At 43.9% G+C, this 13,210-nt stretch overlaps 1 protein-coding gene across 1 annotated transcript in view; it reads right to left on the reverse strand.

The window, feature by feature from the left end:
- LOC135547601 (diacylglycerol kinase beta-like) overlaps window positions 1-13,210 on the reverse strand; it is a 148,625-nt gene that overhangs the window by 107,151 nt on the left and 28,264 nt on the right. The window contains exon 3 of the mRNA XM_064976749.1: window positions 7,463-7,539. Within this exon, the coding sequence (XP_064832821.1) occupies window positions 7,463-7,539 (77 nt within the window). The remainder of the gene's footprint in view (window positions 1-7,462; window positions 7,540-13,210) is intronic.

The raw sequence follows: 13,210 nt of genomic DNA on the forward strand, positions 1-13,210 counted from the left end.
GCATGGAGTTACATCATAGTAAGGAGGGGGAGTAAGGAGGCATGGAGTTACATCATAGTGGGGGGTAAGGAGGCATGGAGTTACATCATAGTAGTGGGGGGGTAAGGAGACATGGAGTTACATCATAGTAGTGGGGGGGTAAGGAGACATGGAGTTACATCATAGTGGGGGGTAAGGAGACATGGAGTTACATCATAGTGGGGGGTAAGGAGACATGGAGTTACATCATAGTAGGGGGGTAAGGAGGCATGGAGTTACATCATACGGGGGGGTAAGGAGGCATGGAGTTACATCATACAGGGGGGGGGTGGTAAGGAGACATGGAGATACATCATACGGGGGGGGGGGGTGAGGAGACATGCTGTTGGCAGCAGTCGTAAGCGGCAGCAGCGGTTAGGGTTAATCAGGCGTGATGTCATAACATTCTTACTGCCCGAGGCTCTTTTGAAAGCTAGTCCTCATTCTCTCAATACCCACACATGTACGTAAACATTCAATCTCTGAACTTTTTACTGACAATATCTGTGTGCCACAGTTCACACCAAATATGTATGAAACTAATTAACTTGCATGCGCTATGTACAGTGCCTTGCGAAAGTATTCGGCCCCCTTGAACTTTGTGACCTTTTGCCACATTTCAGGCTTCAAACATAAAGATATAAAACTGTATTTTTTTGTGAAGAATCAACAACAAGTGGGACACAATCATGAAGTGGAGCGTCATTTATTGGATATTTCAAACTTTTTTAACAAATCAAAAACTGAAAAATTGGGCGTGCAAAATTATTCAGCCCCTTTACTTTCAGTGCAGCAAACTCTCTCCAGAAGTTCAGTGAGGATCTCTTAATGATCCAATGTTGACCTAAATGACTAATGATGATAAATACAATCCACCTGTGTGTAATCAAGTCTCCGTATAAATGCACCTGCACTGTGATAGTCTCAGAGGTCCGTTAAAAGTGCAGAGAGCATCATGAAGAACAAGGAACACACCAGGCAGATCCGAGATACTGTTGTGAAGAAGTCTAAAGCCGGATTTGGATACAAAAAGATTTCCCAAGCTTTAAACATCCCAAGGAGCACTGTGCTAGCGATAATATTGAAATGGAAGGAGTATCAGACCACTGCAAATCTACCCATACCTAGCCCTCCCTCTAAACTTTCAGCTCATACAAGGAGAAGACTGATCAGAGATGCAGCCAAGAGGCCCATGATCACTCTGGATGAACTGCAGAGATCTACAGCTGAGGTGGGAGACTCTGTCCATAGGACAACAATCAGTCGTATATTGCACAAATCTGGCCTTTATGGAAGAGTGGCAAGAAGAAAGCCATTTCTTAAAGATATTTATAAAAAGTGTCGTTTAAAGTTTGCCACAAGCCACCTGGGAGACACACCAAACATGTGGAAGAAGGTGCTCTGGTCAGATAAAACCAAAATTGAACTTTTTGGCAACAATGCAAAACTTATGTTTGGCGTAAAAGCAACACAGCTCATCACCCTGAACACACCATACCCACTGTCAAACATGGTGGTGGCAGCATCATGGTTTGGGCCTGCTTTTCTTCAGCAGGGACAGGGAAGTTGGTTAAAATTGATGGGAAGATGGATGGAGCCAAATACAGGACCATTCTGGAAGAAAACCTAATGGAGTCTGCAAAAGACCTGAGACTGGGACGGAGATTTGTCTTCCAACAAGACAATGATCCAAAACATAAAGCAAAATCTACAATGGAATGGTTCAAAAATAAACATATCCAGGTGTTAGAATGGCCAAGTCAAAGTCCAGACCTGAATCCAATCGAGAATCTGTGGAAAGTACTGAAAACTGCTGTTCACAAATGCTCTCCATCCAACCTCACTGAGCTCGAGCTGTTTTGCAAGGAGGAATGGGAGAAAAATTTCAGTCTCTCGATGTGCAAAACTGATAGAGACATACCCCAAGCGACTTACAGCTGTAATCGCAGCAAAAGGTGGCGCTACAAAGTATTAACTTAAGGGGGTTGAATAATTTTGCAAGCCCAATTTTTCAGTTTTTGATTTGTTAAAAAGTTTGAAATATCCAATAAATGTCGTTCCACTTCATGATTGTGTCCCACTTGTTTTTGATTCTTCACAAAAAAATACAGTTTAATATCTTTATGTTTGAAGCCTGAAATGTGGCAAAAGGTCGCAAAGTTCAAGGGGGCCGAATACTTTCGCAAGGCACTGTATTAGTCATTCAAAACACAAAAGTTTTGGAACATAAAGCATTAATTCAGGTTACCTAGCAACTCTTTCTATCAGTTTCTATCAGTCTACTACCCATCTTAATAGCAACTCTCTATTTAATTCAGTGTCTTACTGATCCTCCCTGGGCTCTGTGCCGTGGATCTAACCCTGAGAGAGAGAGGGAGAGACAGACAGACAGACAGACAGACAGACAGACAGACAGACAGACAGACAGACAGACAGACAGAGACAGAGGCAGAGAGAGCGAGAGAGAGCAGTGGGCTGGCAGGCCAGACCTGCGGAACCATCATTCATATCACTCCTCCTCTCTTCTCCTTATTTGGTGAAGCTACCAAAAGATTCACTTAATTTACTTTACAGCAGATTTTGAAAAAAAATGCACACTTTCCCAAAACAAATCCCAAAAAACAAATAAGAGTCGTAAGGTCATGTCGTGAGAAAGACATGCTTGTCTGCAATAAGAGCACCCACAAGGATTTGATAGGCATTTCTGGAATGTCTCCATCAAGCTGTCTACATCTCCCTGCTAGCAGTGATGGCCTTGACAAATCAATCAAATTCATTGTGGAACCCAAGCCAACATAACAAGAGGGTAAAAAAAATTGTACACGCTAGCGGGGCGTGTCATCATACTCACCATTTGGATATATTTATGGTTAAAATTGGACAGCTTTGAATGCATGTCTGACATATGCAGTCACGACAGAGAGAGGTGATGTTGGGGGTAAAAGGTCAGGATGAAGGTAAAGGTTATGATGGGGGTGAAAGATCAGGTTGAGGGGGAGAGGCCTTACTACCTGAGCCCATAAAGCCAAGAGAAAGAATTTAAAAACAAATTGCATTAAAAAACGTCACTATATCTATTATAGAAAACCTCTCACCAGAGCACAGGGCAAACCACCGCACTCCACCACGTCAGCACAGCAAACCCTGGCTCCCAACCCTGCCTGTATTATCAATACATATTAACCCCTGGCTCCCAACCCTGCCTGTAGTATCAATACATATTAAACCCTGGCTCCCAACCCTGTCTGTGTTCTCAATACATATTAAACCCTGGCTCCCAACCCTGTCTGTGTTCTCAATACATATTAACCCTGGCTCCCAACCCTGCCTGTATTATCAATACATATTAAACCCTGGCCCCCAACCTTGCCTGTATTATCAATACATATTAAACCCTGGCTCCCAACCCTGCCTGTATTATCAATACATATTAAACCCTGGCTCCCAACCCTATCTGTGTTCTCGAGATGTATTAAACCCTGGCTCCCAACCCTGCCTGTATTATCAATACATATTAAACCCTAGCTCCCAACCCTATCTGTGTTCTCGAGATGTATTAAACCCTGGCCCCCAACCCTGCCTGTAGTATCAATACATATTAACCCCGGCTCCCAACCCTGTCTGTGTTCTCAATACATATTAAACCCTGGCTCCCAACCCTGTCTGTGTTCTCAATACATATTAACCCTGGCTCCCAACCCTGCCTGTATTATCAATACATATTAAACCCTGGCCCCCAACCTTGCCTGTATTATCAATACATATTAAACCCTGGCTCCCAACCCTGCCTGTATTATCAATACATATTAAACCCTGGCTCCCAACCCTATCTGTGTTCTCGAGATGTATTAAACCCTGGCTCCCAACCCTGCCTGTATTATCAATACATATTAAACCCTAGCTCCCAACCCTATCTGTGTTCTCGAGATGTATTAAACCCTGGCCCCCAACCCTGCCTGTAGTATCAATACATATTAACCCTGGCTCCCAACCCTGTCTGTGTTCTCAATACATATTAAACCCTGGCTCCCAACCCTGTCTGTGTTCTCAAGATGTATTAAACCCTGGCTCACAACCCTGTCTGTGTTCTCAATACATATTAACCCTGTCTCCCAACCCTGTCTGTGTTCTCAATACATATTAACCCTGTCTCCCAACCCTGTCTGTGTTCTCAATACATATTAAACCCTGGCTCCCAACCCTGTCTGTGTTCTCAAGATGTATTAAACCCTGGCTCCCAACCCTGTCTGTGTTCTCAATACCTATTAAACCCTGGCTCCCAACCCTGTCTGTGTTCTCAATACATATTAAACCCTGGCTCCCAACCCTGTCTGTGTTCTCAAGATGTATTAAACCCTGGCTTCCAACCCTGCCTGTAGTATTAATACATATTAACCCCGGCTCCCAACCCTGTCTGTGTTCTCAATACATATTAACCCCGGCTCCCAACCCTGTCTGTGTTCTCAATACATATTAACCCCGGCTCCCAACCCTGTCTGTGTTCTCAATACATATTAACCCTGGCTCCCAACCCTGTCTGTGTTCTCAATACATATTAACCCTGGCTCCCAACCCTGTCTGTGTTCTCAAGATGTATTAAACCCTGGCTCCCAACCATTTCTGTGTTCTCAATACATATTAACCCTGGCTCCCAACCCTGTCTGTGTTCTCAATACATATTAAACCCTGGCTCCCAGCCCTGTCTGTGTTCTCAATACATATTAAACCCTGGCACCCAAACCTGTCTGTATTCTCGAGATGTATTAAACCTTGGCTTCCAACCTTGTCTGTGTTCACAAGATGTATTAAACCCTGGCTCCCAACCCTGTCTGTGTTCTCAATACATATTAAACCCTGGCACCCAACCCTGTCTGTATTCTCGAGATGTATTAAACCTTGGCTTCCAACCTTGTCTGTGTTCACAAGATGTATTAAACCCTGGCTCCCAACCCTGTCAGTGTTCTCAATACATATTTAACCCTGGCTCCCAACCCTGTCTGTGTTCTCAAGATGTATTAAACCCTGGCTCCCAACCCTGTCTGTGTTCTCAATACATATTAAACCCTGGCTCCCAACCCTGTCTGTGTTCTCAATACATATTAACCCCGGCTCCCAACCCGGTCTGTGTTCTCAAGATGTATTAAACCCTGGCTCACAACCCTTTCTGTGTTCTCAATACATATTAACCCTGGCTCCCAACCCTGTCTATGTTCTCAATACATATTAACCCTGTCTCCCAACCCTGTCTGTGTTCTCAATACATATTAAACCCTGGCTCCCAACCCTGTCTGTGTTCTCAAGATGTATTAAACCCTGGCTTCCAACCCTGCCTGTAGTATCAATACATATTAACCCCGGCTCCCAACCCTGTCTGTGTTCTCAATACATATTAACCCCGGCTCCCAACCCTGTCTGTGTTCTCAATACATATTAACCCTGGCTCCCAACCCTGTCTGTGTTCTCAGATGTATTAAACCTTGGCCCCCAACCCTGTCTGTGTTCTCAATACATATTAACCCTGGCTCCCAACCCTGTCTGTGTTCTCAAGATGTATTAAACCCTGGCTCCCAACCCTGTCTGTGTTCTCAATACATATTAACCCCGGCTCCCAACCCTGTCTGTGTTCTCAAGATGTATTAAACCCTGGCTCCCAACCCTGTCTGTGTTCTCAAGATGTATTAAACCCTGGCTTCCAACCCTGCCTGTAGTATCAATACATATTAACCCCGGCTCCCAACCCTGTCTGTGTTCTCAAGATGTATTAAACCCTGGCTCCCAACCCTGTCTTTGTTCTCAAGATGTATTAAACCCTGGCTTCCAACCCTGTCTGTGTTCACAAGATGTATTAAACCCTGGCTCCCAACCCTGTCTGTGTTCTCAAGATGTATTGAACCCTGGCTCCCAACCCTGTCTGTGTTCTCAATACATATTAAACCCTGGCTCCCAACCCTGTCTGTGTTCTCAATACATATTAAACCCTGGCTCCCAACCCTGTCTGTGTTCACAATACATATTAAACCCTGGCCCCCAACCCTGTCTGTGTTCTCAATACATATTAAACCCTGGCTCCCAACCCTGTCTGTGTTCTCAATACATATTAAACCCTGGCTCCCAACCCTGTCTGTGTTCTCAAGATGTATTAAACCTTGGCTTCCAACCCTGTCTGTGTTCACAAGATGTATTAAACCCTGGCTCCCAACCCTGTCTGTGTTCTCAATACATATTAAATCCCGCCTCCCAACCCTGTCTGTGTTCTCAATACATATTAACCCCGGCTCCCAACCCTGTCTGTATTCTCAAGATGTATTAAACCCTGGCTCCCAACCCTATCTGTGTTCTCAAGATGTATTAAACCCTGGCTCCCAACCCTGTCTGTGTTCTCAATACATATTAAACCCTGGCTCCCAACCCTATCTGTGTTCTCAAGATGTATTAAAGGAACATTAGTTCTTGTCACTGCTGGGGTCCTCGGTCACTAAAGTGACATACATCCTCAGGGATGACAGTCTCACAGCAAGATGAGCTCAACTGAATGACACAGTCATAAATTATACTCCATCTAATTGATGTTCCCTCCATCAGTGCCTCCTGAGGAAAGTGTGTGTGTGTATGTGTGTGGAAACACCTCCACCCTTTAATTTACAGTCCCCTGTCTGCCTTATCGCTCATCTGTCATGAAGAAATACAGTCGGAGGCGGTCGGAGGCGGGGGAGGCAACTCCACTGATGGTTTGTCACCGGCGTTCAAGGCAGCTTCCAGAACAGGCAAGGATTGATGAGTCACCAACAGAACGACTAATGGATTACACGAGCACAAGAGTTACCTCGCTCCTTGCCACACAATGCAGAGAATACCAGCAGCCCTTCGCCTGCCCTCGCTGGGTCTGGTGATCACACCACAGGCCACATGATGTCTGAGTGCAACTGGGGCTCTGATGGTGCCATCCAGCCGCTGTGAGGCTGTTACTCATGTCACGATGCTGGAGTTATTAGAAGGAAAGGGGGCAGGAGATTAGAAATGAGTAGGGTTAGGGACAGGGGAAGTGGAGTGGTCACCCATCCAGACAGACCATAATAGAATGACAGCGCCACCTATCCTCGTTACCACGATGACGTAATGCGTGTCCGCTCTGTCGTCACCGTGGAGGCTAAAGGGCGTCAGAGGCACGTTGATGGTGAGGGCAAGGGAGGGAGGAAGTGTTTCTCACCTCATTACACTCTAAATGGAGGGGATGACTAAGCGTTTCAGTGATGGAGCTAAGGACTGAGTCATGGGATAGCCATGGTCTTAAAACATAACTAATCTATTGATCTCCCTCAGGAAGGGTAGGGGAGGAGAAAATAGGGGAGGAGAAGAGAACTGGGGTGAGAGGAAAGGAGGGACAAGGAGGAGGGGAGAGGAGAGGTATAAGGGAGGAAAGGGATGAGGCAGAGACGTACTGTACCTGCTCAGGATTGTACTTGGAGAGGACTCCTTCACCGTGAAACTCCCCCAGAACATCCTTCAGCTTCTTGGTGGAATCTGAGAAAGAGAGAGAGTGAGTGGCAGAATACCTGACCACTGTGACTGACCCAAAGTCAGGGAAAACGTTGACTCTGTACAGATTCAGTGAGCATAGCCTTGCTATTGAGAAAGATTACTGTAGGCAGACCTGGCTCTCAAGAGAAAACAGGCTATGTGCACCCTGACCACAAAAAGAGGTGGAAACTGAGCTGCACTTCCTAACCTCCTGTCAAATGTATGACCATATTAGAGACACATATTTCCCTCAGATTACACAGATCCACAATGAATTCAAAAACAACCCGATTTTGATAAACTCCCATATCTAATGGGTGAAATACCACAGTGTGCCATCACAGCAGCAAGATTTGTGACCTGTTGCCACAAGAAAACGTCAACCAGTGAAGAACAAACACCATTGTAAATACAACCCATATTTATGTTGATTTACTTTCCCCTTTTTACTTTAACCATTTGCACATTGTTACATTGTATATATACATCATATGACATTTGAAATGTCTTTATTATTTTGGAACTTCTGGGAGTTTTTTTATGTATTTTTTTTATTTCACCTTTATTTAACCAGGTGGACCCGTTGAGAACAAGTTCTCATTTACAACTGCAACCTGGCCCAGATAAAGCAAAGCAGTGCGACAAAAACAACGACACAGAGTTACACATGAGGTAAACAAACGTACAGTCAATAACACAATAGGAAAAAAAAGTCTATATACAGTGTGTGCAAATTAATTAAGGAGGTAAGGCAATAAATAGGCCATAGTGGCGAAGAAATTACAATTTAGCAATTTACACTGGAGTGATATATGTGCAGATGATGATGTGCAAGTAGATATACTGGTGTGAAGAGAGCAGAAAAACAAAAACAAATATGGGGATGAGGTAGGTAGTTGGTTGGATGGGCTATTTACAGACTTGCTGCTTACAGCTGCAGCGATCGGTAAGCTGCTCTGACAGCTGATGCTTAAAGTTAGTGAGGGAGATATAAGTCTCCAACTTCAGTGATTTTTGCAATTCGTTCCTGTCATTGGCAGCAGAGAACTGGAAGGAAAGGCTGCCAAAGTAGGTTTTGACTTTGGGGATGAAATATACCTGCTGAGGCGCGTGCTATGGGTGGATATTGCTATGGTGACCAGTGAGCTCAAATATGCGGGAGCTATACCTAGCAAAGACTTGTAGATTACCTAGAGCCAGTGGGTTTGGCGACTAATATATAGCGAGGACCAGCCAACGAGAGCATACAGGTCGCAGTGGTGGGTAGTATTGTCACGCCCTGACCTTAGTTATCTTTGTTTTCTTTATTATTTTGGTTAGGTCAGGGTGTGACAAGGGTGATATATGTGTTTTTTTCCTGTCTAGGGTTTTTGTATGTTTATGGTGGTTTTCCAGTCTAGGTGTTTTTATGTCTATGGTTGCCGAGATTGGTTCTCAATCAGAGGCAGCTGTTTATCGTTGTCTCTGATTGGGGACCATATTTAGGTAGCCATATGCCTGGGATAGTTTGTGGGTTATTGTCTATGTGTAGTTGCATGTCTGCACTCGGTCTATATAGCGGCACGGTTTTTGGTTTTCTTCTTTATTAAAATAAGAATGTAGTCATATCACGCTGCGCCTTGGTCTCATCAATACAACGAACGTGACAAGTATATGGGGCTTTGGTGACAAAACGGATGGCAGTGTGATAGACTGCATCCAATTTGCTGAGTAAAGTGTTGGAGGCTAATTTGTAAATGGCATCGCCAAAATCAAGGATCGGTAGGATAGTCAGTTTTACGAGGGTATGTTTGGTAGCATGAGTGAAGGAGGCTTTGTTGCGAAATAGGAAGCCGATTCTAGATTTAACTTTGGATTGGAGATGCTTAATGTGAGTCTGGAAGGAGAGTTTACAGTCTAGCCAGACACCTAGGTATTTGTAGTTGTCAACATATTCTAAGTCAGAACTGTCCAGAGTAGTGATGCTAGTTGAGCGGGCGGGTGCGGGCAGCGAGAATTGAATCCTGTGGCACCCCCATAGCGACTGCCAGAGTTCCAGATAACAGGCCCTCCGATTTGACACACTGAACTCTATCTGAGAAGTAGTTAGTGTAGCAGGCGAGTGTAATGTTAACTGTTAATTTTTGTTTATTTCACTTTTGTGTAATATCTACTTAACTTGCTTTGGCAATGTTAACATATGTTTCCCATTCCAATAAGGCGCCTTGAATTGAAATTGAGTGACGGGAGAGTTTATACAGTGCATGACAAAGATATGCACGTCATACTGTGTAAGAATTTAAGACTACTTTACATGTGCAACACTTAAAAATATTGTAATACGTACTATAGGGTAGAAGACTGTCAGACACTGCATCCACCATAAACCTATATTTGCCGGCCGATGACATAAGAAAGCCATGAGGCCAATGTAGATTTAGGAAGTGTGACTTCCCAGAATGACTCTAGCTTCTGTCTGAGACTCTGAGGGTAGAAAACTATTTATCAAGGAGCGTATACAATCTAGCATTGTAATTGTCCAATTAAATCCATTCGTTTAGTAGTTTTGGCACCAGGCGTATCATTGGGTGGGGGAAATGCTGCTGGATATGCTGATTGTCTTTTGGGCCCTAGCTGTATCTGAGAAGATCATCAGGGTAGATCATGAGGCGCAAATCTAATAGAGGTAAAAAATGAGTTTAGCTAATTAATTAAACAAATAGACCAATTAAGCCAGGAACGTTGTTAGGATATAGTGAATCATAGTGAATGAATAGCAATAGTGACTCATCTCTGTGGAGATGGTTTGGATGCCCACTCTCTTTTCTCTCTTTAATACAACAAAAATCTTACGGCACACAGAATTATCTCAGACTCCGAGTTGGGTTAGACCATAGAAATGTAATTAGATACGGTATATCTTAATAGGTTGGATAATCACCCCCCTCTCTCTCCTCTCTTTGGTAGAAAAACCCCTATAGCATACTGAATCATCTCTGGAGTTGAATATAGAGTTAGATTATATCTTGTCATGACTGTCCTGATCAGGTCAGGTTACAGGAGACCACAACCCTACAGATTTATCTCTCAACCCCAACAGAGGAGGAGAGATCTAGGGGTCTGAAGATGTGGGGTTTTTTTGACCCCTCACGCCCATGGTAAGTCTTAGGCCACAGACAAAATTCCTTTGTCCTGTTACTATGGAGAACCAGCCTCAGAACATTAAACATTAAATAAAGGGACTTTGGAACAATGGTTTCCGTCAGCCACAATGGAGGTCATGACGATAGATGAAATATGAAAATGTATATCATTTTTGTTTTGTTATTAAAGGTTAATAGATGACGTTATTACAAAAACATTGTAATGTGAAGAGTTTTCCTAGTATAGGTTTGATGTTTATACATTGTACGTTGTGTGGAAAATGTCCAAATCAAAGGGAATGTTTTGGTAAAGATTAAATATTAAGTTGTCTAAAATTGGATTTGAGTGAAATCTAGACCTTACCCTCATTAACTTGGAACGCCCATAGAATTGCCCTAAAGGCGGTTACGCCCACTTCTGACCCAAGGGTATAAAACCTGTGAGAAAAGAATTCACAGACAAGACTATGTGACCCAAGCTGCAGCCAAGGTCTAAAAAGTCAACAAACCCAAAACGCAACGCAAGTTTGAAGATGAAGAAATCTTTTTCTACCTAAGCTACGGAAGAGTAGCTGTGTCTAAGCGGGTGAATTCAAGTTGAACCACCTAGCCTCCATCTCCCATCGAATCGTGGCATCTACACTGTTTCATTCCAACGCTGTGAGCTCTGAGCTACAGAGCTGTCTGTCCTCAGAAGACCCCTCCAGAGCAAAGGGTGAGGGAACAGACTCCTAGGCCAAAAGGACACTGACATCGGGAGGACGATCAGAGAGGTGCGCCGGAGTAGTGCGTCATCGAGAAGCCTGAACGGTCCCCTGAATGGTCCCCTGAACGGTCCCCTGAATGTTCTGCGCAGAGAATCCTCTGAGATCTTCCTCACGTAATTACATCATTATATTTTGACCCATAAGAGCGGCAGTTTGGGGCAAGGCTAGGGTTAGAATAGCATAGCTGACAAATTCACCCAAATGTATATTTCCCTCATGTACTTTCTTTTTCCTCTCTCTCTTTGAAATACCCATTTTAGTGTGTTGGCCCGTTATACTAAGTTCTAATCAATAGCCTATAATGTGTTTTGTCTATGTGTATCTTTAATCATCATTTTCTCGTAAATAAATATTCAACTAAGATTGGTGTGGTACGAACTCATTGGTGAGACCCGGGTCCGTGCAGACACACGGACTATACGACGGAACGAGATTGTCGAGGTGACTGGTTAATTAGCGGCTGTTGTAAATATTCTTTGAGTTAATTTGGGAAATAGAAACTCAATAAAAACTAGTTTTCCCATGGTGCCCCAGGTTAATGAGTTAATAATTGCTTGATTCAGTTAATCACGCAATTAGAAACTTGTAATCATTCGATGAGCAACAGTCACGACAATCTCTATGGATTGAACGCCCCACACGTTCTCCTCTCTCTAGTACACAGCAGTCCAGCTTATGTTAGGTGAGCTCAGTAGTTTAGATTTGGGAAAAAATAGCATACGTTATCTAAATGAATCATCTGTGTGGAGTGAGGCTGAACACCCTGCTCTCTCCTCTGTCTAAAACAAAGGCCAGTTAGGTGTTAGGTGACTGCCTGAGCAGGCAGGGTGTGAGTCACAGGGACCAGGAACATGGTGTGTCTTACACCCAGCCATGCTAATATCTCCCTGGGTTTCCCCCCTCCTCCTCCCGATGCCAATCATCTGTCTAAACAGGTGAGTTGACTTACTGAGAAGACATTCTCATTCACTGAAAATGCTCAATCACATCTATGCTCGTGTGCACATACTCACACACATGCAGGCAGGTGTGCATTTCATATGTATGCATGTATGCAAAGCAGACCCCCCTCCCCAGGCAAATCTCTGATCTGAGCAATCATATTCGTTCGCTGAATCAACTAACAATAGGTAATGGCCTGAGACAACTTAGGCTACAGTAAATCCACTCCATTTACCATAAAATAGTTGATGAAGTAGATCATTCAGCTAACTAGACTGTAGCTAGTTATCCCTCCAACCAGCACAAAAACAAGAACAGTCTCGCTGTAGCTGACACTAACATTTCCCCTTTTCCATTTTATTTCTCCTTTATTAACTCCTATTGAAAACAGACATACCAGACACAATTACCAACAACATTATAGTAGCACAGACACAGACATCCATCCAACACAGCAGACCTGGGTTCAAACAGTGTTTGTATTTTCACAATATGGGCTTGATTGAGCTTGTCTGGCGGAATGGAACCAACGGAATAATCCCCCGCCTACCTGATCACTCAAGGCAGGCTCAATCAAACGCTCCAAGTATTTTGAAACAAAACAAATGCTTTTTAACTCCCCCCCCCCCCCCCACACACACACACACACACACACACACACACACACACCCATCCACCACCAGCAGCAGCATTGTGGTCGTACATGTGATGGAAGGCCCATTAGCAACCCAGCGTAAATGGATTACAAATATCCTCCTCTCATCATTAGCACAGCAGTGTCAAAATCAACAAGCCCTTTAGCACTCTGCTCTGTGAAGAGCGGATGTTCGTCTCTCACACAGA

The sequence above is a fragment of the Oncorhynchus masou genome, chromosome 10, assembly GCF_036934945.1.
Source record: "Oncorhynchus masou masou isolate Uvic2021 chromosome 10, UVic_Omas_1.1, whole genome shotgun sequence".
Classification (NCBI taxonomy): Eukaryota; Metazoa; Chordata; class Actinopteri; order Salmoniformes; family Salmonidae; genus Oncorhynchus; species Oncorhynchus masou.